General features: G+C 44.6%; 1 protein-coding gene across 2 annotated transcripts in view; it reads right to left on the bottom strand.

Annotated features, from left to right (window-relative positions):
• Window positions 1–24,946, bottom strand: part of LOC135909841 (uncharacterized) — a 274,704-nt gene that overhangs the window by 136,358 nt on the left and 113,400 nt on the right. The window contains exons 10-12 of one of the 2 annotated variants that reach the window (XM_065441885.1): window positions 11,356–11,474; window positions 4,967–5,005; window positions 790–865 (exon numbers count right to left, since the gene is read on the bottom strand). In XM_065441885.1, coding sequence (XP_065297957.1) covers window positions 790–865; window positions 4,967–5,005; window positions 11,356–11,474 — 234 coding nt within the window. The remainder of the gene's footprint in view (window positions 1–789; window positions 866–4,966; window positions 5,006–11,355; window positions 11,475–24,946) is intronic. The other variant, XM_070529765.1, reaches the window with a different exon arrangement.

The raw sequence follows: 24,946 nt of genomic DNA, 5'->3' as shown, positions 1-24,946 counted from the left end.
CCAGCCATCTTGGGTCACCTAGTCTTCGTACCAGCCAGACATAACTGCCGAAATAGTTGACGAGGTGGTCTCTCAACTCCACTACCAAAGCCTGTGCTTGATAGTGGCACCGCGAATGCTGAAGTAATGGATTCGGAAAACAGAACTAGGTAAGAAAGCCTCGGTAGCAAACAAGAATGAAGCTATTGAGAAAAAAAAATCTATACTATCATCTATTGCATTGGAAGAACATTATTCTAGCATTGGAAGAATATTATTACCCTCAAGCGCAGGATTCTTGTTGAACTTGCCGAGATAGTATGCTTGAGACGTTCACTGGTTGGCTACGTTGTTTATTACTATAAATCCTCCGAGGGCTGTTGCACCGCCTCTAGAATTGGCCTGCGTCACAAACCGCAAAACTTACCCGCGAACGGAAATAAGTTGCACTCCCCAGCATTGGGACAGGGTAATCAAGTTGCAATTTTCAGTTATGAGGGCGCAGTAGAAATATTGCTAAAATTGTTGTGAGGATACATCATGCACACGTATAGGGATTAGCCCCCCATTTCCCGCAAACTTAAGGGATTTGTGCAGTTTACATGCCAGATGGCCGTCCACGCAAAGATGAAAAAAAAAAGGGGGGGGGGGAGTCACGGAAACTATTGGAATAAAAATTTTACAGTAGCATTTCGTGGGCAGTTTTACTGAGTGGGCCCTCGGCGCAGTGAAGCATACGTTGCTGTGCCTCACCACCCAAGCAAAGGGAAGGTGGCTCATAATTCTCGCTCTTGCTGTCGAGTGGTTTACCTTTGCCGGACGACAGGGAAGAGAAATCAGACGTCTCCGGCTCAATCCCGTATGATCCTGGTTTTGCTGGCGGAAGCTGCACACCCAAAAGCAGTCACTGCAGTCGTAGGGCTTCTCATAAAACTACATTAGCGTTGAAAAAATCTGCAGGAATTGTCAATGACAGCATATCCCAACTTACTTGTAACACTATGAGAATGCTGGAATATCAGTGTTCTGGATTTTTTTTTTTTTTGAAAAGTGGCCTAACGCAAGATGTGGTTATACCAGCACAAATAAAGTTTCTTGGGATTAAGGTCCGTGCTGGTTCTCCTGAAATAGATCTGGCAGCTTATGTTTACTCACGTACAGTACGTTCCCGCCCTTTTTAAACATCGACTGTACATAATAATTCTGCGGAAAGCCGGAAGGTGGAGAGAAGTAATAAAGAAAAAATCAGAAATCCACCCGTTTGCAGTTCAAGAAAAATTCGTCCTAGGCCGGGACACGAACGCGGGACCAGCCCCTTTCCTGATCCCCCACTCTACCTTCTCAGCTGCCCAAGTGGCTGGCAGATAGAAGGGCGAAGCCGAATTTGTCCAACTTGAAATAAAGCAAGAGTTTGACGTAATGGTTCTGCGGACACCCGCAAGGTGGAGAGAACTAAATTCGCCCCGGACCAGGACGAATTTTTCTTCAACTGCGAGGCTTTTCTTTCGACGAACCCATATGGGTTTCCTTTGCAGCAATTGCTACGATCGGGAGGATCACTGATTTTCCCTTTCTTCAACGAATGTACAAACTATGATCGCGGTTATTCGATGCTGTTTTATTTATTTGCCACGCATCCGGAGCGAATTATTGTACTGTTGGGTAAATTCCTGGCCTTACAAATGAAAAAAACAAAAGTAAAATATAAATTCTCATAAATTTGCAGAAATACAAGAGGAATATCTTTTTCAAAATTTCCAGCCTCAGAGTGCACCTGGCGTTGTGTTGGGGTACGTGGGAAGCATTTTTCCTCCCTGCTGGCTGTAATCTCTGTGACCACTACCACCTTGCCTCGTGGAAGAACGTCAATCTGGAATTTGTTTTTTTTTAGATTTGTTTAAAATGCCTTATAGCTACGAATTTATTCAGCGTAAGGGAAGATGGTGCATGAAAGGTGTATACACAGGAATCGCCAGGGAAAACACCTAATGTAAACAGCGTACACAACGCGTACATAGCTCTGATTTTAAAAAGACCTAAAAGCAAGCAAATGATGCAGAGAAAATGCAGAAGCGAAAATACAGTTAGAAATGTTACAGTGAGCATACCTTGAAGATTCCGTAACACTGGAAGCAATCGTATTATAAAAACACAGACGGAAAATTATCACCTGGCGCTAAGTTGCACTGTGCATTTGCACCGTCTTTTCCTCGTTTTGAACTCCCTTAGCGCAATATCAATGTGGTTATGGCGCATAACTCGCCACCTTGAGCAATAACGGTGCTCTGGGCAGACGCCTTAACCGAGCGGTCTATAAAGTCGTGCGGCGAAGCACCGAGCAATCCAAGAAAATCTTTGCCGTGTTCTATTGTGCCGCAGGTATTTATGAAGGGAAGCTTGTCAAACGGCTTTGGTGGCTACCACGGAGGACGACTCCGTTGTCTACAACAGTGACATGGAGGACAGCACTCGTGGTTTTATTGTTTTGCAGCGTACACTTCGGTGGAATTAGACCAATAAGTACCTACGAACATCAATTTTAACATGTCGTTTTTTTCTCCGCTGCATCCCTTGGCAGCATAGGTGGTGTCATATATATATATATATATATATATATATATATATATATATATATATATATATATATATATATATATATATATATATATATATTTAATTTTGTCTTGATGTGAGAACTAGTTTTCTCACGCGTTCTATTCTTGAACGAAAGTTAAAACTGCGTGAGAATCGAGGACAGTTGGAAGCAACGCACAATATCTCACAAGCGCTTGTCCTTCCTTCTACCTGTCATCCTTTTCTCGTGCCTTTTTAACCTTCCTTCATGTATCGACCAAGTAGCCAGAATAAACGTCCTGCCTAAGCGTTATATTCATGGTCGTGTTATTTACGTTAGAATGGTAATTAGAAAAGATGAAAGGCACAGTATATAAAGGCATCGATCAGCAAAAATCTAAAGTGCGAGACATACAGCTGCTTTATAACTGCTTTAAGATACAACTGCTTACAACATACATACAACTGCTTTAACGAGAAGAAACGGCGTTAACCGAGGGGCCCGTTGTTTATTAGTCATATTATAATAAGCTTTTTATAATACAACTGCTTTCGACATACAACCATTTTTATAACACAAAAAAACAAGTCTTTTTATTTGCAGTTTCTGTTTCCTCCCCATCCTATGCAAATGCACTTTTCTGCTGATAAAAGGGCTACAAGCAAGAATTAGAGAACCACAAAGCAACAGCTACACAATGAGGCAATCTGAACTACTGCAGAAATTTTCCCAACTTTTCATATTTCCGTAAAAATTATCGTTTATAGAGAAAAGAAAACAAGTGAGTGGATTTATGAATGATAGGAAGCGTTCTAGAAGACCAAAGTCGGCAAGAGTGCCAAATGTTGTGGGGAGCATTTTTAAAGAAAAATGTTTTGAAGACGCAAAGTTCCATGCATCAGATGTCTGAAACAAAGGAGTATCTCAATGTTTATTAAAGTTAAATTGTGGGAGTTAAGGCCCTGACAGTGCACAGTGACCTATTAGGAACACCTTACTGGAGGGCTCCCAATTAATTTCGACAACCTGGTGCTTAGAAGGTCGCACCTAAACCAAAGTACAGGGTTAATTCTGGATTTTACTCCTATCGGAATGGGGCTGCCGTGTCTAAAACTCGAATCCGCTACCTCGTGTTTGGCAGCAGAAGAGCTTAGACACTTGGCTGGCATTGTTTCCAAATCTTCCGCTGGAAGTATGGTGAACGAGAAGCTGCTCAACTTTCTCCGAGGTTTAGGAAGACGCTGCGCTGGCTCAGTACATAAAACGATCCGGGGTCAGATGGTTAAGGACCTGCTCAAGCGCTTGAGTAACACATCGCATCTGTTTTGTAGTGATATACAAAGTTGTATTCAATATCAAGAAACTCATAAACGCCTGAAATGATTTGGGTGCCGAAAGGAAACCTCAATGATGCCAAAAAGATTCGTAGGATGAACTACCTCCAGATTTTCACATACCGAATCATAGCGACTGTTTTGGAGTAGGCACTTCTGGTGGTAGAGGACGAAAGAAATCAATTTGAAGTACATCCTTACCCAGAAGCCTCTGCCTTCGATGAATCTTGCTTTTTTAAGTACGTCCAATGATAATTTTCTGTGGGTGACGAAGCCCGGACGAGAAAGTGACGACATCGTAAACGTGTAGAGAGCGTGTTTTGACTGTTTTGGCGTTGGTTCGTTGAATGAGTCAGGTCTACGCCATAGCGTTATGTTCTTTATCAAAATTAAAAAAGAGCAAGGAGAAGGATCTACTCATACAGGCACGATACTACGTACATATTCTATGCTTAGAACCTTTGAAGCACGTCGAAAACGTGGCGTGCCTACTAACAAGCTTAAGTGGGGCTTTCATTAAAATGAGTCGCGATTCTGCTCCTACAGATGCTTTCTTTTGGGATGAATGATCGGGCCGGCGTTTACCGCTCCATCGGGTACATGCCCAAAGCATTACATGTAGCTTGCCCAGCTCGATTATTATCTTTTGATCTCAAATACAACATCGGCGTTCCCCGCATGATTTGTGATACACACTGGTCTCTTCCACTCTCTTACCACTGTACGTAGCATCTTTCGTTCAGTCGCGCTTACCGTTGTCGGTGGGAAGATGCAATTAACTGGTTTGCAAGAGCTGTTTGGCTTCTTGTACGTTCTTATATTTGCAGAGCGAGCCTTCAAGATGCAAAGTTTGGCTGCACTCATGCGCTGGGTTTTCAATCGCCTGCCAGTTGCTTTTCCTACCAGTGATGCAGAGTGCAAGGGAAGAATCGCTGACTGCTTGCTGTCGCATTCCGTTTAATACCTGGGCAGTGGTGCCTGTAGTGGCTTGACAATCACATTGAGGAGTTCATTACGCACTGCTCGTTTATGTGCTCACTGAAATGTGTCTACCGGGACATTTGAGAACACAACTTACATTTGTTAGGAAAGGCTGCTCCTTCCTGGATGTAGTGTGCTGTCGCAAAACGGGTAAATGCAAAGTACGTCATAAGAGCTGTTGCCCCTAGCTTAAGAAGCGGCGGTATGTAAACAAAAAATATAGCTAAGCGTACTCGTAGGAGGCCACACGCGTGCCGCCTAGCATAGCAGCAGTTACGTTCGGCAATCGTGACAGCCGACGCACTCTTTCGAAAGAGCGAGATAGTTCGCAAGTGCCAGTCGCCTGCGAGAAAAGTCTCGCCTTCTCAGCGAGCAGGCGACGTAGCAGACGACACTTGTAGCATTTCTCTCAAGGTCGCCACACTCTCTCACAATACAAAATGTTTGATATGGAATATACATTTGATGAATATTTTTATGCAAGCACATGCGCGGTTGTTATTGCTGCTGTCAAAATAATTATTCACTGGTGCTAAATCGGGAGAAGAATTGCAGAACGATTCATACCCTGCTTTGCGCTGGTGGTAAACCGTGCTTCGATCTCAAAGTGATGCAAACTTTACGTGATGCATTGTGCATTATATACAATGCTGTAGAAATAAAATTATATTTTACGCGAAAATATTTCAATTCAGCTTCGTTTACTACGCTGCAAGCATATGCAACTGCTCGAAAGATCGAAGTCAATCCGAAGCCTGTACTTCCCATCATTCCCATGAAGGTTGAGGCAACCCCCAGGAGAGCCCCCGTAGACACTACCACCACATTTCCCTCTAGGGTATTTATTTAGAAACTCCATGACTTGCACACGCAGCAACAAAGCGCGGGGCGCGATAGGATCTTATCGCACTTCGACTTTCTGCGGAACACGACGGTGCTACGCTACCGCGGTTGCTCTCGGTAGCGCGGCGCGCAATTTGAGCCCTACGTTCGCACGCAGCCGCATGCGATTCAAACATTTGAACCTCTGTGTTCGCAGCAGTCTCTATGGGTAGTCCTTCGCGATGGCAGTGCAATATTGTTACGCTGAAACCGCGTCTAACCACACTTCGTCGTATTAATCAAAATACGCGATGCTCCATCTACAAGTATGATGATTGGCTATATCGCAGTTTAAATGTACAAACGATGACGACATTTCAACGGCTAATGCAGACTGGATACTTGTGACCGAGCTTACACTGGTGACCAGACGTGTCATCAAGGTGTTCCGAAAAGAAGTCAAAGACGCCCCCATCCCCTCATTCCCGTGCAGACAACTGTACTGCGACACGACGTTTCCTTTTAGGCAATGCTAAGGAGCTATGGTTGTATTGGCGGAATCAGAATCCACCACTTTTTCTTGGGGGCAATGCTCGTTGCCGAAAATCCCTATACACAGAGCATATGATTGTTTCACCTAGGCAATAAAAGGCGGAGCACTTGAGGAAAGTAGTGGAAAAGCATAACTTAGGACACAATTCGACTGGCGCATTCCACGCTTACTTTCTGGTGTCTGTATGCGCCAACCTTTCCAATGCCTTCTGGCAAAAATAACTGCTTCGCACATCCGCTAATAGCAAAAAAAAAAGTATTTTCGATCGAAAACTTCGTTTTGGAGTTATTCTTGTGGCGCTGTTTTCACCAACAACAGCTCTACAGTGAGCAAGCGTGTGAAGACCAAAGTACGCCAATGTTATAGTCAATTTCCTCAGTGGAAGGCAAAACTGAGGAAGCTACTTATGCAAGTGCAGCCATAGAAGCCTCGCGCTGCAGTGTGTTTAATCTACTACAATTTAGGCGCAGTGACCACTTCTCATAAAGAACAGAAACTTCTGAATGTAAAGTTAGGTCAAGGGGCACATTTGTGCACGTGCGTGCGTCCTGTATGCGATTTCGGTCACGAGCGCAACCTTTATCATCACTGGTGCCTGGTAAGTGCCCCTACGCTCACTCGGTGCCAGATTGGATAAGCTCGACGATTATTTCTCGAAACGTGTTGTTATATAAGGTGACATAAAAGCATAATACTAGATGTTGGATGAAAACATATAACGCATCATATACTAAGCACTATTCTTGAAATCGTGAATGCAAGCAATGAGACAGAAGTTGCTACGTGTAGGTATGTATGAAACGACATAATGTGCAGGGCATCACAGCGGATAAATGCCCAAGTTCAGCTTCTATTGGAGAGAACAACATTTGATGAACGCTCTTTCAGTTATCTCAAAATATGGGGCGCTCTAACGCGAAAATTCCCACCATTTTCCATTCCAATTCTGCAATCTGGGGCCGTATAACGTAAAAATATTCCAATATGTTTCTATTCCTATCTCCTGACGTCAAATTTCCGTAACCGCCGACGCAAACTGCGGGCGGTCAGTCGCAGCGTTATCTGAACAGAATAATCAAACGCTCTCCTCGTTCATAGCCGGTCACTTTTGTTTGCTTGAAAAACGAATAACATTGCCTACACTGAGCGGCTTATCGTATCTAATTGGCTGACAAGAAGCGAGGAGAACGCTCAAGTGGAGAGGGATTCACTGGGGCAGAGCCAGCGCACTAAAAATCGATAACCGGATGAAGAGGGTGGTGCGAGCGTCTGCGATTGGTCGGCTTTCCTTTACTTATCTTGTGGTGGCTGGTCGAAAATCATGCCGGCATGCAACGGAAGCTTAAGAATGGCGCTTAAACTGACCCTCAGCAAAGAAGAGTTGGCAGAATAAGGTGGTAAACGTGCCGAAAAGGCTCGAAAACGTTACACGGCCACGCAAGAAGTTTTGTTATACGCAAGTGCACCCCTGCTATCCGGCAGGTGCGAGTAGCCAGCGTCTCAGCGATCGGCGACAACCATCTTTTATTCCTTTCGAAACCGGGCAGCCTGCGGCTCTTCCGAAGAAAATACAGTTTTGTTCGGCACATTAATGCATCTTTATCGCGTACACGTCACTTTGACGCGGAGAGTTTGTGCGGCTTTGTGACGTCGCGAGACAGTCAGGTAAGTGTGTGGAGCCCGAAAATTTTTACAAATAGCCGAGGGCTAATGGCGAAAAGGGGTCGAATCAGAAATAACTGTTTTTCTTTTTTCTGTCAAATGATGCATAATCAGTGAGTTCACATCATATCAGATAGGGAGGTATCGCGGTGTTCGTGACGTCACGTGATAGACACGTGTAGTGGGCGAGGTCGAAAAAAGTTTTTGACCAATCGTGGACGGCTGATAGCAGATATGGAATAGAAAAGTTTGGAATAGCTTCACGTTATAGCGCCCCTGCCCACCGCGATTGATCAAAAACTTGTTTGGACCACTCCGCCTACACCTGTGTGTCACGCGACGTCATGAAAAAAGCGAGAACTCCCCATCTTATATGATGTGTACACACTGATTATGTATATTTAACAGAACAAAACAAAAATAGCTGTTTCTGATTCGACGCTCTTTCGCCATTAGCCCTTGGCTATTGGTCAAAAGTTCTCGAACTCCACCAACTCCACCAGCCTCTTACGCGACGTCACAAAACCGCGAAAACTTACAGATTCAAAGTGGCATGTAAGTGTTAAAGATGCATTAATATGCCAAACAAAAGTTAATTTTATTCTTAATAGTGGCACTCTGTCCCCTTCCGAAAGGAATAAAAGATGGCTGCCGCCGAACGCTAGGGCACTGGCTACTAGCATCTGCCGGAGAACATGGGTTTATTTGCGTAAAATACCATTTTCCGTGGTCGTGCAACATTTCCGAGAACATTCGGCAAGTTTACGGCCTCGTTCTGCCAACTCTTCTGTGCTGTGTATCCGTTTCAGCGTCACTCTTAAGCTTTCGTTGCATGCCGCCACGATTGTCTACGAGCAACAGCAAGCTAAGAGACAGCAGACCAATCGCAGACGCCAGCACCCCCCTCTTCATCGGGTTATCGATATTCACTGCAGTGGCTCCGCCCCACCTAATTGCTCTCCACTTGGGCATGCTCCTCGCCTCTTGCGAGCCAGTTAGATAAGACAAGCCGCTCAGCTGAGGCAATGTTATTCGTTTTTCAAGCAAGCAAAAGTGACCTCCTCTAAACGACGGGATCATTTGATTGGTTAATTGAGACAACCCTGCGGGTGACCGCCCTATGCATGCGCCGGCATTTACGCAAGATTTACGCCAGGAGACTGGAATAAAAACATATTGGAATAACTTTGCGTTATACGGCCCATGGTAGACAATCATTAAACCAAAAATTCGCAAGAGCTACGCTAACAAAAGTTATTCTGCGGAAGCAGGCATTTAAAAATCAATCTACGTTTATTTGGTGCAGGAAAGTTGTGCACTGCCCATGGCTGAAGCACAGCCCCGCTGCGCAGGAATAACGTCGCAACTTTGAAACTATAGAAGGTTTGGGTTCACCGTCTATGTATGCGCTGTAAGTGATGATTGATACCTTGAAATTATGGTTGCTTTGGTCACTTTCGCAAAAAAAGAGAAAACATCAATATTGACAAACGAAGAAACTTGACATTTATGGTACAAATATTTATCTCTACAGTTGAATAAAGACAGTGCTGTCCAAATTTAGCACCAGTTATGCAGAAATACCTGTGGAACATAATGCATAATGCAAGATTCTGTGTAGCGCTAAGGTGGGAATATTATTAAGTGTGTTGTACACTGAAGTTACACAAACGTGACAGAAGCCAATAAGTGCGACCCTGGCTATTAAAACGAGGGGTCATACAATAGAGGCTGTATAACTGTTCCCAGATACGAATATATTGCTATTTTCGGCACTACTGTTTTTTCTGTTATGGTCATATAGAAGCCGAACCGCGTTACTCCAGCAGTCTGACAGTAAAAGCACGTGTGTTTGTGGAGCGTCTACGCCACGATGAGTTAAAGGCATTTTCTGCCTGATAAGAAGATTAGAGAACAATGCAAAACCAATTATGAAAGCAAAAACTGTCTGCCACGAGAATGCAGCACATAGCTACAAAGGAAACCCATACGAGTTTCTCATAAAGAAGTCGTCGCATTTCATCCTATCTTTTTCGTCCTGTGAATTTCTTGTCAATTGCTAAGCCTTCTCTTTGAGAAGCCCATATGAGTTTGCTTTGCGGCTTTGGGTTACATTCTGGTGGATGACAATTTTTTCCTTTCATTACACGTCCCTCACTTTGCGGGATTCCGCTGAGTTTATTCGCCAGAAAACAATTATGCGTGCTGCCATGTAATGAGGGACAATGCTGTGGCAATCGGTGTCGCCACAGCACCGCTGCTTCTGAAGAAAGTTTCTTTTCACTCTAATTATTCATTAAGCTTTAGTCAGGGCATCTGACATGTAACGATATATTCAAACTAAACGTGTCATGCAATGTTTTGGCAGCTAACGTACGAACACCAATATGTTGACAAGTGAGGCAGCTCTAATGTTGGCAGCCTTGTTTCGTTATGATCACGGCGTGGAGACCTATGCAAGCTTATGTGCAAATTAAAGAAATTTATTGCCTTGTGTAATAAGTAACGTGCTGGTACTCATTTTTTGAATATAAAAAGCGCTATTATCCTAATTTACAATATAATTTCGAGACATTTTGTTCAGGTGTCTATGGTCCCGAGATCTAGTGCCGAGCAAATGCTCCTCATGTCACGTCATCACGATAGCACAGAATTCTAGGCCGGTCGCTTGTTTTATACTCGCGGCTGGTTTACCAATAGCAGTGATGTTACAACTCATCTTTCAGTTACTCCATATGTGCAATTCACCTAACCTGTTTGGCGTTTATATTTACACTCTTCTTTTGCAAATTTCTTAACTAAGACTAAAGACAAATTTATGCAGAAGTGTTAGGCAAATGATTTTTCAAGTGGTTGGCTATGTAGCATCTTTCAGCTCTGGAATTTTCGCAGATATTTAAATAAGTGATGAATTTGGCCGTGATGTTGTCCCCTAAAAATAAAGTTACTGTCAAACTTACAAAAGGATAGAAAGAATACTTTATCAGTCTAGTGAAATCTGTGTTTATGTCAACTGTCTTTATAAGAACTGTCCGTATATTTTTTATACGTCTCATTGTAAGTTTATTCATGAAATGCTTTAGGCGCTGGATGGCGGCCGCCAACTGATCGTGCGTTCGAAGAATGCGCGCCATTCGTTTTTCTTACTCTGCTACATCTGGAGTGAACAAAATGGTTAACGCAAAACTCATAGAAATAGCTCTAGTCGTATGAATTTTTATTCCACTACCTGTTCAACACATATCTGCTTGTTTCTGCATCTAGTCAAGAAAACTTTCCATTTGACGCTCGATACGCGGAGTCAATAAAATTTTTCAATTAAATTTTCTGTGTCGCTCCTGAATATTTTCAAACACGACACCAAGGCAGACACGCGAATAATTGGTGCCCTGGACCCTACCTTTCCAATCAAAGCACTTATCAGTGACAAACGGGGCAGCCACACTTGCCAGCTTTGTGGATGCCTCCACAGATGGCCGAGCACTCACGACAAAGGTGGCCCCGCGTCGTCGGTTGCGGGGTCTCCCGCATGACTCGGTTGCGTGGTTAGTGGGCGGGCAGCTTTCGCCTAAGTCAAAAAAGACCCCAGACGAGTCGAATGTCTTGTTTGCAGTACAGTGTAAGTACGACGGCAGTTTTGGAAAAGGAGAAGCAGCAGCGTAAAATGCAATGCGATCTCTACTTTGTGAGCAACATAAATACGCCACAAGCTTCACCTTCACGCAAACCTTATGGGGAAGCGACTAACTATACGGGCATGCATGTTTCAAAAAGATCCACAAATGTGTACTTTTTTTCAGATAAAAATGAACGTTTGGTGGACGCTTAAGCTTCGCCTTTCAGAGTGAAACGCGATCGCGTTCAGAGACTGCTTTCCTGCTTTCCATGCTTCCCCGCAACTGCAGCTTATGTAAATGTAACGTTTACCGGGAAACGCTGCCTAGGAACGCTACGCACCAAGGCGAGCTTTCTGGTGGAGACGCTGCCTGGGTCGACCTCCCGTTATTGTTTCACTCTTATAATATTTGTCTGAGGTAAAAAAACTCAGGAATAACTTTTTGAAGGATTAAAGAAAACGTATGAGCAACTTTGTTGGTAGAGAAGTGGTCGGATATGCGTGGTTGTCAATTTTGTTCGAAATTCTTTTTCCCGAAGTGACGTATGACACTGGGCACAGGATTTCCTGCGACAAGGGCTCCGTAACGCTATCGTGTTAGAATAGGTTGAAATTAGCCCATAACTGTCACTAGTACTTCTACGCAAGGTGCCATAAACTGCGGGCCGTAATGTTTATAATCGTATTTACAGCCCTCAACAGAACTAAGCCGCCTCCTAACGCCCGTGTATTCCATTTTGAATCAGTTGAATGCCATAATACGGCAGTAAATTTTCTATTGTTATCACAACACCTGATCAAAAAGCCATTATCGATTGCATTTTCCTTCGCTTAGCATCCATTTCAATAATGTCACAACGCTAGGGTTACTTCTATTTTAACCAACTGATCAGCTTCGTTCCACCATTTTCTTATCTTTATCGCCATCTCTGCGTGCCTGAGTGTTACTGCCATGAAATTTTGTTCCATGAGTCAACGTACTTCTTCAGTACATGGTCTAATGCTCGAAGAACGCTTAAGTGAAATTACAAGGAATCTGACGAGAGCAAAACAAGCTTTACATAAAGCATGGACACTGAAGTAAACACAACTGCAGAACACCTAAAAGTATGCATTCTTACTGAGTTCATTTCGAGTGCGAGGATGTTCTAAGCTGATAGAGACATCAAAGTAAAATTCTTGATAAGCGCACACTGTAGTCAAAAATGTGTCATAAATACTTAAAGTGTTTAATGCATTACATGCAGGGTGGCAAACGTTCCCAGTGTTAACATGAGATCTCAGAGCAGGTTAACCCTTTAAGTGCAGTAGATGAACCTCACTCAGTTACAAAAAAGTACCAAGGACATGTGCTCCTCCACGTTTTTGGGTGTTCTTTCTAAGCCGCGGTGAAGGGCCAGTCGTGTCCAATTCATTGCTGTTCTGACAAGCTCTCCTTCCCCTCCCGTCCCTCTGGGGGATTACGGACACTTTCCTACAGATTTCAAAAGTGGCGACTACCAATCACGTGTTGCTACCCCGTCAGGCGTTACTGGTGTTACAGGTGTTACAGTTCTTAGCAGGTGTTACTCGTCGGACGGCGCGGCACTTCGCGGAATTTATACCTACTCAATGTTTATGAAATTTGGCCAGAATGCAGGTTAGTTTTTCAAAAGTGTAAACTTTAAAATGTTCCTCCTGTATAGGCGGCCCTTTTACCACCCTTGCCAGCTGCCTCCTCCAGGCAGGCTTTCTTTGCGGAAGCATGACGAAATTTGGGTTCAGCTCGCGTATTAGTGCATTCTTCATATGATTCTTTGACCCCTTTGGTTGCTCAACGTGAATCAAACCCCAAGGTATAAGGATCCCAACTGATGGACAAGCTCCTCAACGCCTTTGTAGAATTTGTTTTACAGGAGTCATCTCCGTAAGAGTTCCTCAATCTTAGTGAGCACCAAAAATTGAAGAATTAGCTGGTGTGGGCTGCGTCAGGGCTGGTGGTCGCTCGTTTTTACGCAAAAACGTTCACTGTCTGTGCAAATTTCCTGGCAGCAACGTTATCCGTAGAGCATAAATGAATAAAAGAGGCCCCTGCAGCTACCATGGCTTCATTAGAACACATTTTCGCAGTCTTGTGTAATATGAAGTGCCTCAATTTTCTCACATAACAGCGGTATGCTAAAATGCGATTTTACAACCAATATCCTAATTGCTTTTTCAATAATGAATACGCTTCGATGTTCCGCGTCTTTCCTTAATGCTTTCATTGCTACCTTACAATAATACATATAGCATCTGCACAGTAATTATTACCTACTGTTCTCTTATGAAATTTAGTATCTGCATTATTACATTTATTACTACTTCAGTGCTACTAGATACACTGCATTCCCTCTTTTATAGCTTCTGCACCTATTTACTCCATAACTACCTGCGACGTACTCTGAGGCTGGTACTAGTTTTGTTAATATATCCTACAGTGACTGCGCTTTTGCTGGGCCAATAATGTAAACCCAAGAAATGAAACTAGCCTTTCTTGGATCATGTGCTATGAATTTTTTTTTCAATTCAGAGTACTGGACCCTCTGTGGTTGCTCAGTGGCTATGGTGTTGGGCTGCTGAGCACGCGGTCGCGGGAATGAATCCCGGCCATGGCGGCCGCATTTCGATGGGGGCGAAATGCGAAAACACCCGTGTGCTTAGATTAATGTGCATGTTAAAGAACTCCAGGTGGTTGAAATTTCCGGAGTCCTCCACAACGGCGTGCCTCATAATCATAAAGGGGTTTTGGCACGTAAAACCCCATAATTTTAATTAAGAGTACTGCTGTGAACGGGCACGACAACGCAGGGTGGAACCAAATAAATTAAATTATGGGGTTTTACGTGCCAAAACCACTTTATGATAATGAGGCACGCCGTAGTGGAGGGCTCCAGAAATTTCGACCACCTGGGGTTCTTTAACGTGCTCCTAAATCCAAGTACACGGGTGTTTTCGCATTTCGCCCGCATCGAAATGCGGCAGCCGTGGCCGGCGATTCGATTCCGCGACCTCGTGCTCAGCAGCCCAACACCATAGCCACTGAGCAACCACGCCGGGTTGGGGTGGAGCCATAGGTAAACAACCAGTGGCTTACCGTCTCGCTTATCTAACAATTTCGTTATTTTATTCTAGAATTAGCCTTCGTCGTATAATTCCAACTTTAGTGAAATGCACGCACGCACCTGTCCTTGATCGTGACCCCCAAATGAGGACTCCTTTAGCGGCAGTGTGTCTTGGTGGAGCTATAAGGGACAATAGATACGTTCAAAGCAAGCCAACCTCTTAATAAGATAGCGATGAAGAGCCCCGTCAAGGGTTCCTGACGTTCCCGAAAACGTGCACGCGTCAGACGATGAGACAGCAAAGCAGCTGGTAAAGAAGACGTCCACAATCCTATTCGCAATTGTTTCGTTGTCACTTGAGGAATGCATCAGAATATCAAATGCGCAATAGACCGTACAAAGAACGCGTGGTTCACCGATCAAAGTGCTTTCTGAGAGTTATGATGGACGTATTGAGCAAATAACTAATCTGTGAAAGTCAAGTTCAAGCGTTGTCTTTCGGAGGCTTGACGGCGTTTTTCTGGCTAAAACTCGAGTACATGTTTGATTTCAGCTGTGTTTTGAAGCTCTAATGTAAGTTCACATTAGTTGCCTACAATGAACACAAAGTAGGGGCACGTTTGATTAAGGGGTGTGTTAAAATAGGACAAACAGAGCCAATCGAACATCAGGCTTGTTTCGGCGCTTCTCTGCTATTACTTCGAGCAACCGGATATTTCGATCAGTTCTAACGGGCGACGTTGGCGGTGAGGCGCGGGTAGTAATTCTTTTCCTGTATCTTCAATAGTGTGCGGGAGAAACCGAAGTTCCCGGCGTTGGAATCTTCACGTAGGGCGTGCAGTACTTCAAGACGCAGCGCTGAGGGAACAAAAAGAAGGTACTTGACGTGAACTGGTGACACGTTATTCTTCACGAGTAGGTTGCTTTGAAGTGAGAATGAAGACAAACGCACTAGGCACAACGTCGGTGTGCCATCCCGAGTACTCCACGAGGCTAGTTAGCTCCGGGTCTGCCCGGTGCTGTACAGCGAACTCTTCCGAGTTATTATTCCAAGGAAGACGTCATCATGTTCATCATCTTGCGGTGGCGGGTCGATAGGGGCGCATTATATGCAATCGGCATCAAAGCCTTTTCGTGCGGTCTCGTAGGTTACAGTGATGTCATATCCTTGCAGTTTTAGGCGCCACCATGCAGCCTTCCTGAAGGGTTCTATAAGTTCGCTAGCCGACACAACGCGTGATGGTCGCTCACGAATTTGAATGGCCTGCCATACAGGTAAGGGCAAAATTGTGTTGTAACCTAAACTTGGGCTAGGAAATATTACTTTTCCATCGTAGAATAATTGCCTTCAGCTATTGAAAGCGATCGGCTAGTGTAACTAATCACCCGTTCAAGTTCGCCTTCCCTATGGGGTGGTATGGCACCGAGGCCTAGGCTAGGGGCGTCATTGCGGATTTCTGTATCGGCGTCCTCGTCGAAGTGGGCAAGTAACGGGGACAACTGCGTGCGCCGTTTGAGTTCTTGAAATGCATCGGCCTGGGACGTCTCCCACTTGAATTCGACATCACATTAAGTTAGATGTGTCTGCTGCTCTGCGATGCGTGAAAAGTGCTTGACAACACCGCTGTAGTAGACACACATGCCAAGGAATCTACGCACCACCTTCTTGTCGATGGGGTGCAAGAACTTTGCCATGGCAGCTGTCTTCTGCGTGTCGTGGCGGTCTCCAGATTTGCTGATGACGTCGCTCAGGAACACAAGGCCATCGTAAGCGAAGCGCCACCTTTCCGGCTTCAGAGAGAGACCTGATGACTTAATGGCCTCTGTTCCCGTCGCAAGCCGCCTAAGGTGATCGTCGAAACTTCAGGCGAAGAAGAAGACGGCATCCAAGTAAACAAGACAGGCCTGCCACTTCAATCATGCTAACACCGTGCCCATGATGCACCGAAAGGTTGCAAGCGCTCAGCAAAGACGAGTGGCATACTTTGAACTCGTTGACGCCGTCTGAGGTGATGAAGGTGGTCTTTTCGCAGTCTGTCTCATCGGCTTTTATTTGCCAGTAGGCGGACTTGAGAACCATCGACAAGAAGCGTTTAGCGTAGCACAGCCGATCCTATGGGCCGTGTATCCGTGGTAGGGAGTACGCGTCCTTCTTGGCAATATTGTTCAGTCGACGATAATCGATGCAGAAACGAAGGGATCCGTGCTTTTTCCTCACCAAGACAACAGGGAACGGCCTCGGGTTTTTTGACCGCCGCATGATGTCGGCGCCCAGCTTTTCGTTGGCTTGTGCTCTTATAGCATCACGTTCTTGTGTCTAAACTCGGTAAGGGCTCTCGCGCAATGGTCGACTGAAATATTCGGTTATTATGCGATGCTTTGCGAATCGCGTTTATTGAATCCTCGATGACGTCGAAAAGCCGTCTTTGTATCGTCGGAGCTGACTTTTGAGCTGTTGCTGCTTAATCACGTGAAGACTTGGATATGTCGAACTCTGGTTCGCGAACTATGGTGGTCGGGGTACATGCGCCAGTAACCTAGAGGTCAAACGCATTGGTGGTTTTCACAATTTTCTTGATGTACGCAATCGTCGTGCCCTTGGTGATGTGCATGACGCCCTGGCTGAAGTTTGCCAGCATCACTTTCGTTTTCCCTTCGTGACGTCGAGCGATCCCACTTGTGACGCACAATTCACGGTTGAGCAGAAGACGCTGGGACCCCTCGATGATGCCTCGTATGTCTGCAGATGTTTCGGTGCTGATAATTATAACACTGCTGTAGTGAAGCGGGATGCTCACTTGATCTTTGAGCACTATAAAGGCGGGGTGACTACGATAGCTTTTCCACGGCGTTACCGACTTCGACTTCAGGTCGATGATTGCGTCATGTTGATTTGAAATTTCATGCCGAGAATGACGTCTCCTGCACACTGTTGGAGGATAACGAAAGTGGCAGGTCAGGTCCTGTCATGAACGGTAATTCTTTCTTTGCAAATTCCAGTCAGGTGTTATTAGGTGTCCTCCAGCTCTCCAGATTTGAGGACCTTCCCATAGAGTCTTAACGTTCTTCAACTGGGGGGGAAGAGCTCATCTCATCACGGAGTAGTCGACTCCACTAATGCGGCGACTGCATGGCCATCGAGAAGCAGGTTGAGGTAGGTGCTTCTTCGCCTTGCGTTGCAGTTAGGTGTCGTCGTTGGATAATGGCTGCATCGTGTTGAGTGTTGCTGGAACATCGCGTCGTCAGGTGTTTTTTTGACGGCATATTCGTTGCTTCTAGGCTGCATCGGTATGGTGACGCCTCGTTGATATATCATCGAGATTGCCTTTTCGGTGTCTTCGTCGGTGGCACAGGTTCTTAGCCAGTTCGACGAACAGAGACCGCGCCTCCATCAGTTGCTGCTTTTAGTTTTCCAGATATGGGCTTGCAGACCGGCCCCGGGCTGGGCCAGTGTATGGTCGGCATTGCGGCGACGAGTAGCGGCCTAGTGAAGGCGAGCGGGAAGGTCGTCGTGAACTCCACTGAGTGGCGGTAAGGTAGTCGGCGATACAGCGAGGTCGTTCACCAAGATAGCTTGGCGCTTTAACAGCAAACCATCGCCGCCAAATCTCCCGGTATGGGCATCGTCGGTAGACGTGACCCGCTTCTCCGCAGTGGTAGCAGAGCGCGCTGTTGCCAGGAGCGCGCCAGACATCTGTCTTCCTTCGGTTGTTTCGCTGGAGGACAGGTGGGCGATCTGACGGCGGCGGTGGTAGACGGCACAAGTGCATAGTTACGGCCTTCCGACGCGCTCGCAGATGTTTAATTTGACAGCGGGCGATGGCGGCGTAGGTCATCGCGTCAGGATGGGCCTGTGGCAATTCCGACTGGCTTCGGGAAGTTCCAGTGGCCACCGGATTTCTTCTCCCATAACGTCAGCGATCGAGGAAACCTGAGGCGGGGATCCTGAGGCGCTTCCAATGAGAGGTGAAACTGCGACGGCTGCACAGCTAGAACCACACAGTCCAGTCTTGTGCCTTGGCTGAGCCGGCTCTGGCCGACTCGCAGCATTTGTGGCTCATGAAACAGCAGCCACAGACCAGCTGCTACATACATTATGCGTACAGAGTGCTCAATTGGTGACGCGTCAGCATCGCACTACACCAGTGACAGCCCCCTAGGGAGCAATGGAAACAGATGCTTACCTGCGAACCTGTCACTTTGAGATGCGTAAATTCATGTGGAAAAGGAATAGCATGCCGATCTTTTATGCTCGCCCTTAGGACATACGCAAAAGATAATAAATTGCTTACGCAATTTATTCTCTATGATTTACCTGTGGATATAACACACGTGCCGCGGGAAATTTGGAACGAGAAATACTTTCTAGCAATATTCTATTTAAATTAGTCATAATAAGTGGCATTTCAAACGCCAATTTCAACTACTTCGGGAACTTGGAAACTTATCAGTTTAAACTTGCTTTAAGCCATATTCCCTCTTGCATCAATTCACCATCAGAAAACTTCCAAGAGGAAGTATGACGCCGACAAGGAAAAGTGTATGTAAAACACATTGTTCTTAAAATTTGGAACAACATTCCTAAAATTCTACAGAGTTAGAAGGTGGCACTAAAGGAGCAAGTAAAATTAATTTAGTAATGTCAATGCATTTAGGCGATGGTTGGTTTGCGGTGATAACGAGACAGGTTGGCAGCTGATTTGCATTAGGCGCGTCCTTATTTAACCTTGAAGACATGAACACAAGTTGGGCAGTAATTAAGTAAAAAATTGGCATAACGAACACCGATACAATGCACTTCCGTTGATTTGGCGGTCATTGCGTTCCTGGCCGATAGTCTCGGCCGGCACTTATGCATTTCTATGGGCCTCAACGTTCGTTAATTCGGTTATAAAAGTTGCTGGGACACGATAACTTGGACTTTACCAGTGTGAACGCATGTGCCTTACACATGTGGTAACCGCAATAGCGACTGTTTTAGTGGCACAGTCTGTATCGGCCGAGCTTAGCGGACAGTGATTGCGTTGTACACAATCTTTTCCGTGAAAAACGCCTATTCTCGGCCTGCGCTAAAAATATGTTAGAGCAATAAGCGGGGCTCCATGCTAGAATCGGATAAATACCGTAATCAAATAGTTTCACTCGGGAGAACTGAACTGGAATTTTCCTGCATGATGGAAACGAAGACGACACGAAAACAGCCTTCGTGCTATTACGGTGCTTTGCCGCAAATCAAAAATTCCTTTCAGCAAAGCCGACTTTGCCTCCCCCCCCCCACAAAAAAAAAAGAAAGCAGTTCCCGTTTCTCAATACAAATATGAGTACTTGTGCCTTTTAATTCGAAAGCATTGTAAGCCCCATTACACGAAAATACCGCATTGTCTTCGGCGGCGTGACCAAAAAACTGTTCCAAAAATGGCCGATGGCGACAAGTGCTTGGGGTACTACTTCAAAAACAAACTACAACAAATTAATTCTCTTACAGAAAAGAATCCTTCGTATATACTGCAATTACCATGGCCGTTTTGTAGACCTTGAAACAGCTCCATTATTTCAACGCTACTCCCTTCTGCGAGCAGACAGAATATATTATAAGAAACCTCTGATGACCATACACAAGAAAAAATTATTTGCCAAAATAGACAACGATGAAATACCTCGTTATTCACTGCAACGGAATACCAGACACTTACCGAAAACAAGAACAAATTATGGTAAACAAACTTTCATATATGAGTCGACGGAAATAGCAAACAAGGTAGGATAATTGTTAAACTTCAGTGCTTCAGAAAGTACCTATAAAAAAGAGCTTAATGCATTATAACTCGCCGATGACATTGCTTTCACTAATTATTAACATTTTGCATTTGATAACCTTTGTGTGTAGACATGCATGATCTAACAAAGAGTGCATACTGTGCTAATCTTTATGAGGCTTACGTTATATGTGTATTCATTTGTACTGATTTTATTCGCTGTCGTAACCGTGGGGTCTGGGACCTCTGTCAGGCCTGCGTGCCTTTAGTCCCAATCTCTCTTCGCTCGGACGAGAAATAAAGTGCATATGATGAAAAAAAAGTGTAAAAATGCTTCAAAAAACCCTCGGATTGCCATCAAATTCGACAGAAAGATTTCTGTAAACAAAGCGAAATAATGCCTTCGAAAGAAAATTATGTAATTTTGGTCTGGGGGAGAATCAAACGCGGACCTCTGGAGTTCTAGATGAGAACGTGTGCGACGAGCGCGACCCCAGTGTAGCTCCACGGTTATCATTGAACAAAATTGTGTCTATTGCGTGCGCCATTGCAAATGGCACGTCACTACCTCCGTCACTGCCTCCTACGTGTCTCTTGCTTTTCGTATTTCATTGGTGCTGTGTCTCCTGCGACGCACTCTCGACGCCAAATCAGGTGTACATAAAGAGGCGTGCCTAGTGCCTCTGTCACTGCAAATGTCACGTCGTTGCCCCCTATGCGTCACTTGCTCTTTGGATATCACTGGTGGTGTAACAACTGCGATGCACTCCGATGCGTCCACCTCAGCGACAGCTGTGAAACGTGGTCGCACGCCGACGCCCGCCTCAAAAGAAGCAAGCGAACCCAAAATAGAAAACGGCAAATGTACAACAGACCTACCATTAGGCATAAAAATAAAATTCATTGTTCTGCAGCAAAATGGACTGAATGCTTCCAGGCTGCGGCCAAGGTATGCGCAAACACACACAACGATTCAGCAGAGTGAACTTTATTGCACGTCAAAAGCATCAATCGAAATCTTTCCACCTAAGCGACAATAATGTTTTCGCACTCCTACACGTGAGCAGCCTTAAGTGCTTCTGCTGATTTTCTTTTCGTAGAAAGTCGGGTGTGGGTTAGATTTGAATATTGTTTACGAGCTTTGATGTCATTTTTACATATGTTTTTTTCGGTTACTTCGGGCACAAGAAATGGGCGTGTGTTTGATAGGGGACGAATTAGAATACTGAAAATGCTGCAAGATAAATCGCTGGCCTTATGTCAAGTTTTATGCAACTAGTTCATTCGACACGCCAGATAATTCGCTTGGATTTGTCGGTCCCGCCACGGTCCAATTAACTTATTCTGACTGTATACCAACGTAAATATAAACGTTTATTACTGAAAGCAGCATGTGAACAATAATTTTTGATATAGTAAACATGGAATGTAAACAACAGCACAAGCATCTTTGCCAGTGTCCTGCATTATTCTGACACGTTATTTTGCTTTAACCGCCGTTAATTTTCTAATATGAATTTATTTACAGGACATAGTAACAGCAGTGTTGCGGTTGAGCGTGAAGCAAAGCCGTCAAAGGACAGTTTTGCGGAACCGGTGCAACATTGTTATAAAGTTTCGCTCTATGCATGAAGTAGGGTGCTGTACCAGACATTTCTTGAATGTTAGATTTCATAGAAAAAGGATCTTGCCTCACGGGATTGTACACGAGTTGTTATGCCGTCTCAGACGTGCGCTTGGACCAGTTATTAACCAGGAATTTGTACAGAGATGCACATAGCAGATGCGCTTGTCTCGTAAGAATAGATGCAGCTATTAATGTTGCTTGCCGTTCCGGACACAAATTCGCTCAATGAAACGTTTCGCAGTGCTTGGTTTTCCACTGCAACGTGACAATAGCATGCCACGAGACAACAATCACTGCGAAAGAGCTTTCGCTGTGCAGCATTTTTTGGAATGCAGGACAGTGTGGCCAGAGAGCCTCGCTAAGCCGCCTCGCTGGCAGTCCCGCTTGCTGCAGAGTGCAAGAACGCATTCACATGTGGAAGAGAGTACCTCCAGTGCCACCATAACCCAGTGGCTCAAACAATAAATTCTGAAATCTCATAAAGGGCAAAGATTTAATTCTAATGCTGCGCATTTAAAATACCTGCGTAAATCAAGATTTTCCAGCAAACTTTCTGTTGATAGTGTATGTTTTATGTTATTAGTAGAATAAAATATATTAGATAATGACGATTTTAGTGTGTGTTTAGTAGGGCTATGTACACTTCTGTGTACTTAAGCCTTTGTTAATTTCCTGATTTCACATTACCTGCTGCACACCGATGTCAATCAATTTGTTGATGTTCCTCTGAAATGCTTTAGTTTTCTTGTTTCCCATATGGAGGTCACACTGTGGCATTCAAACATCGTTGCTTCACCAGCCTGCCGGAGGCAGTGTGACTCAAAATTGGATGTATAAACACTGAACGAAAGTAAAGAAATCAGGCAACCAGCTTTTATGTGCCAATGACAAATTGCAGTCCAAAAACAGGTAATCTTAGTGTCACAGATTATTCAAGTAACCTAATGTTCGCTGCTGGCCTCAGTAATGCTAACTTTTGGTCTGGTCTGTCTGAACGATGCCTTTTGAGCATGATGTTCAATTCTTTGCATGTGGAACTGTGCTCTGCATGCTGGGAACTGCTGCGTACAATGTTGTGCGCGCCAGCCCTAGTCCGGTGACGTTCATTATGAAGGACCGCCCGTTTCTGTGTCACTGGTGACACGACGTTTCTTTTAAAGGTCTACTAAAAGGCGGCGCTCACCGGCCGATCAACTATTAAGCTGCTAGCAGGCCACTTCAATGCACGAAAAAGATGAAAGGCCCATTATAACCGGGTGGCCCATAGAGGTTAGTCATAGTGGAGCTTCTCATGCTAATCTGTCGTGATCAATGCACTTAACCTAGCGTTACCATGGCAGAAAAGGAAGCTCACAGGATGAATGCTTCGGACATAGCCTTTAACCTTCCACCGTTTTTGCACCTAATGTTGACAATACAGCTGCTCATTCAAATATGACGTGAGTCACCACCATGACCTGTCCCAAACGCTATCATGTCACGCCCTTGTGGAGAAAAACTTAACGACACTTAAAATAATTTAAAGTACTTGATGAGATGAAAATAACAAGTACCGAGAATCTGTCTACTTGCTGATAGGCTGCCCATCGTGTAAGTCAACTAGGATGAACTTCCTTCATTCCTTTCGTTCTGTTAAAGCAGAGTCTACCGGCAAAGTACATTGATTTTCTAAACATATGGGCTGCTAACATGTATAGCCAGGGACATCAGCAGTATATGCCAGTTTCATGCCAAGGATGTAAGTGTGTGTGGAAAGCACAGCTTTTTTTAGCTTCAAGTTATACCATGCACATAAGATAAGTTTGACATGTTTTGATAAAGAAATGTTGCACCTTGGACTACAGTAATTACGGTGAACCTAAATTGATGGACAGGGGCCTCATGACGAGTTGCGTTCACTGACATGTTGCCCTCCTGTTCTTTGAGTCTATGTTGAGGTTCCGACAGACAAGATACTTTCCAGTTTTATTAAAGACACAAAGAGTACACAATGGCACAGAAGCTACAGAGTGACGAGCTATTCTGTTTTGGGAATCATCAAGAGCAATACCTCTTCAAGACTAAACTGCCATCAATTGTCAGCCTACTTTTATGACTAAAACTATTTTGAGAAAAGCAGTCTATTCATTTTTCCGTGGAGCAGCTTGCTCTAGAGCAACCAGATCGCGCTTTGGCTTGCGCGCCGCAGAGGAAGGGAAAATCTGTAGGATAATTCTTGCATAATAAATTAAAATAGGAAATCTACGATAAAAGAACAGGCAATGCCTTGCTATTTGAGGATCTAGCGGGTTGCCAATGGAAGAAAACATATCGGAGCAATTATTCGCAACAAGATGTGGCATGTACATGCTGCAGCGAAAAATGTGGAGATAACTCTGCACATCCTAATGGAGTGCGAGGGGCTTCACCCAGTGAGATCTGGAGGTAACGTGTCCCTTCCTGGAGCGCTTCGATTTAAAGTAGATGGAATCATCAGGGAATCAGCGGTCGACATCAGCATGAGACGTTTAGAGTATTGTTAGAAAATAATCAGGGAAGAAACTGACGTGCTCAGAGCCGTTACAGGCATTGGTAGCGATACAAGGTATATATATAGAATTCCTCATTAAAAAAGATATCTAGGAAATGTGTACAGAAATGCTACAATGAAAAACATGTACTGCATATCGCAATACATCAAGCAGGCTAGGTAAATATTTGTCACCGTCCCGTTTCAAAGGTGATGCCAACAAATTATCATCATCAGCATCGCACGTGGCACCTGCGATCTTGCAGGAATACGAAACCGTTACCGCGTCTTCTCTGCTTCATTGTGATTACCAGCCGGAAATGAAACGGTGTTTGCTAGCGCACTTTGCTCGTTTCGTAGTGCAATATGTGGATTGGTATACTGAAGACACGTGCTGCAATTGGCTGGCAAATATCGACTGGCATATTCGGAAATGAAAAGAATATGTG

The sequence above is a fragment of the Dermacentor albipictus genome, unplaced genomic scaffold (genome assembly GCF_038994185.2).
Source record: "Dermacentor albipictus isolate Rhodes 1998 colony unplaced genomic scaffold, USDA_Dalb.pri_finalv2 scaffold_30, whole genome shotgun sequence".
Classification (NCBI taxonomy): Eukaryota; Metazoa; Arthropoda; class Arachnida; order Ixodida; family Ixodidae; genus Dermacentor; species Dermacentor albipictus.
The sequence above is the reverse complement of the archived record's forward strand: the minus strand, read 5'-3'. Positions and strand labels throughout refer to the sequence as shown.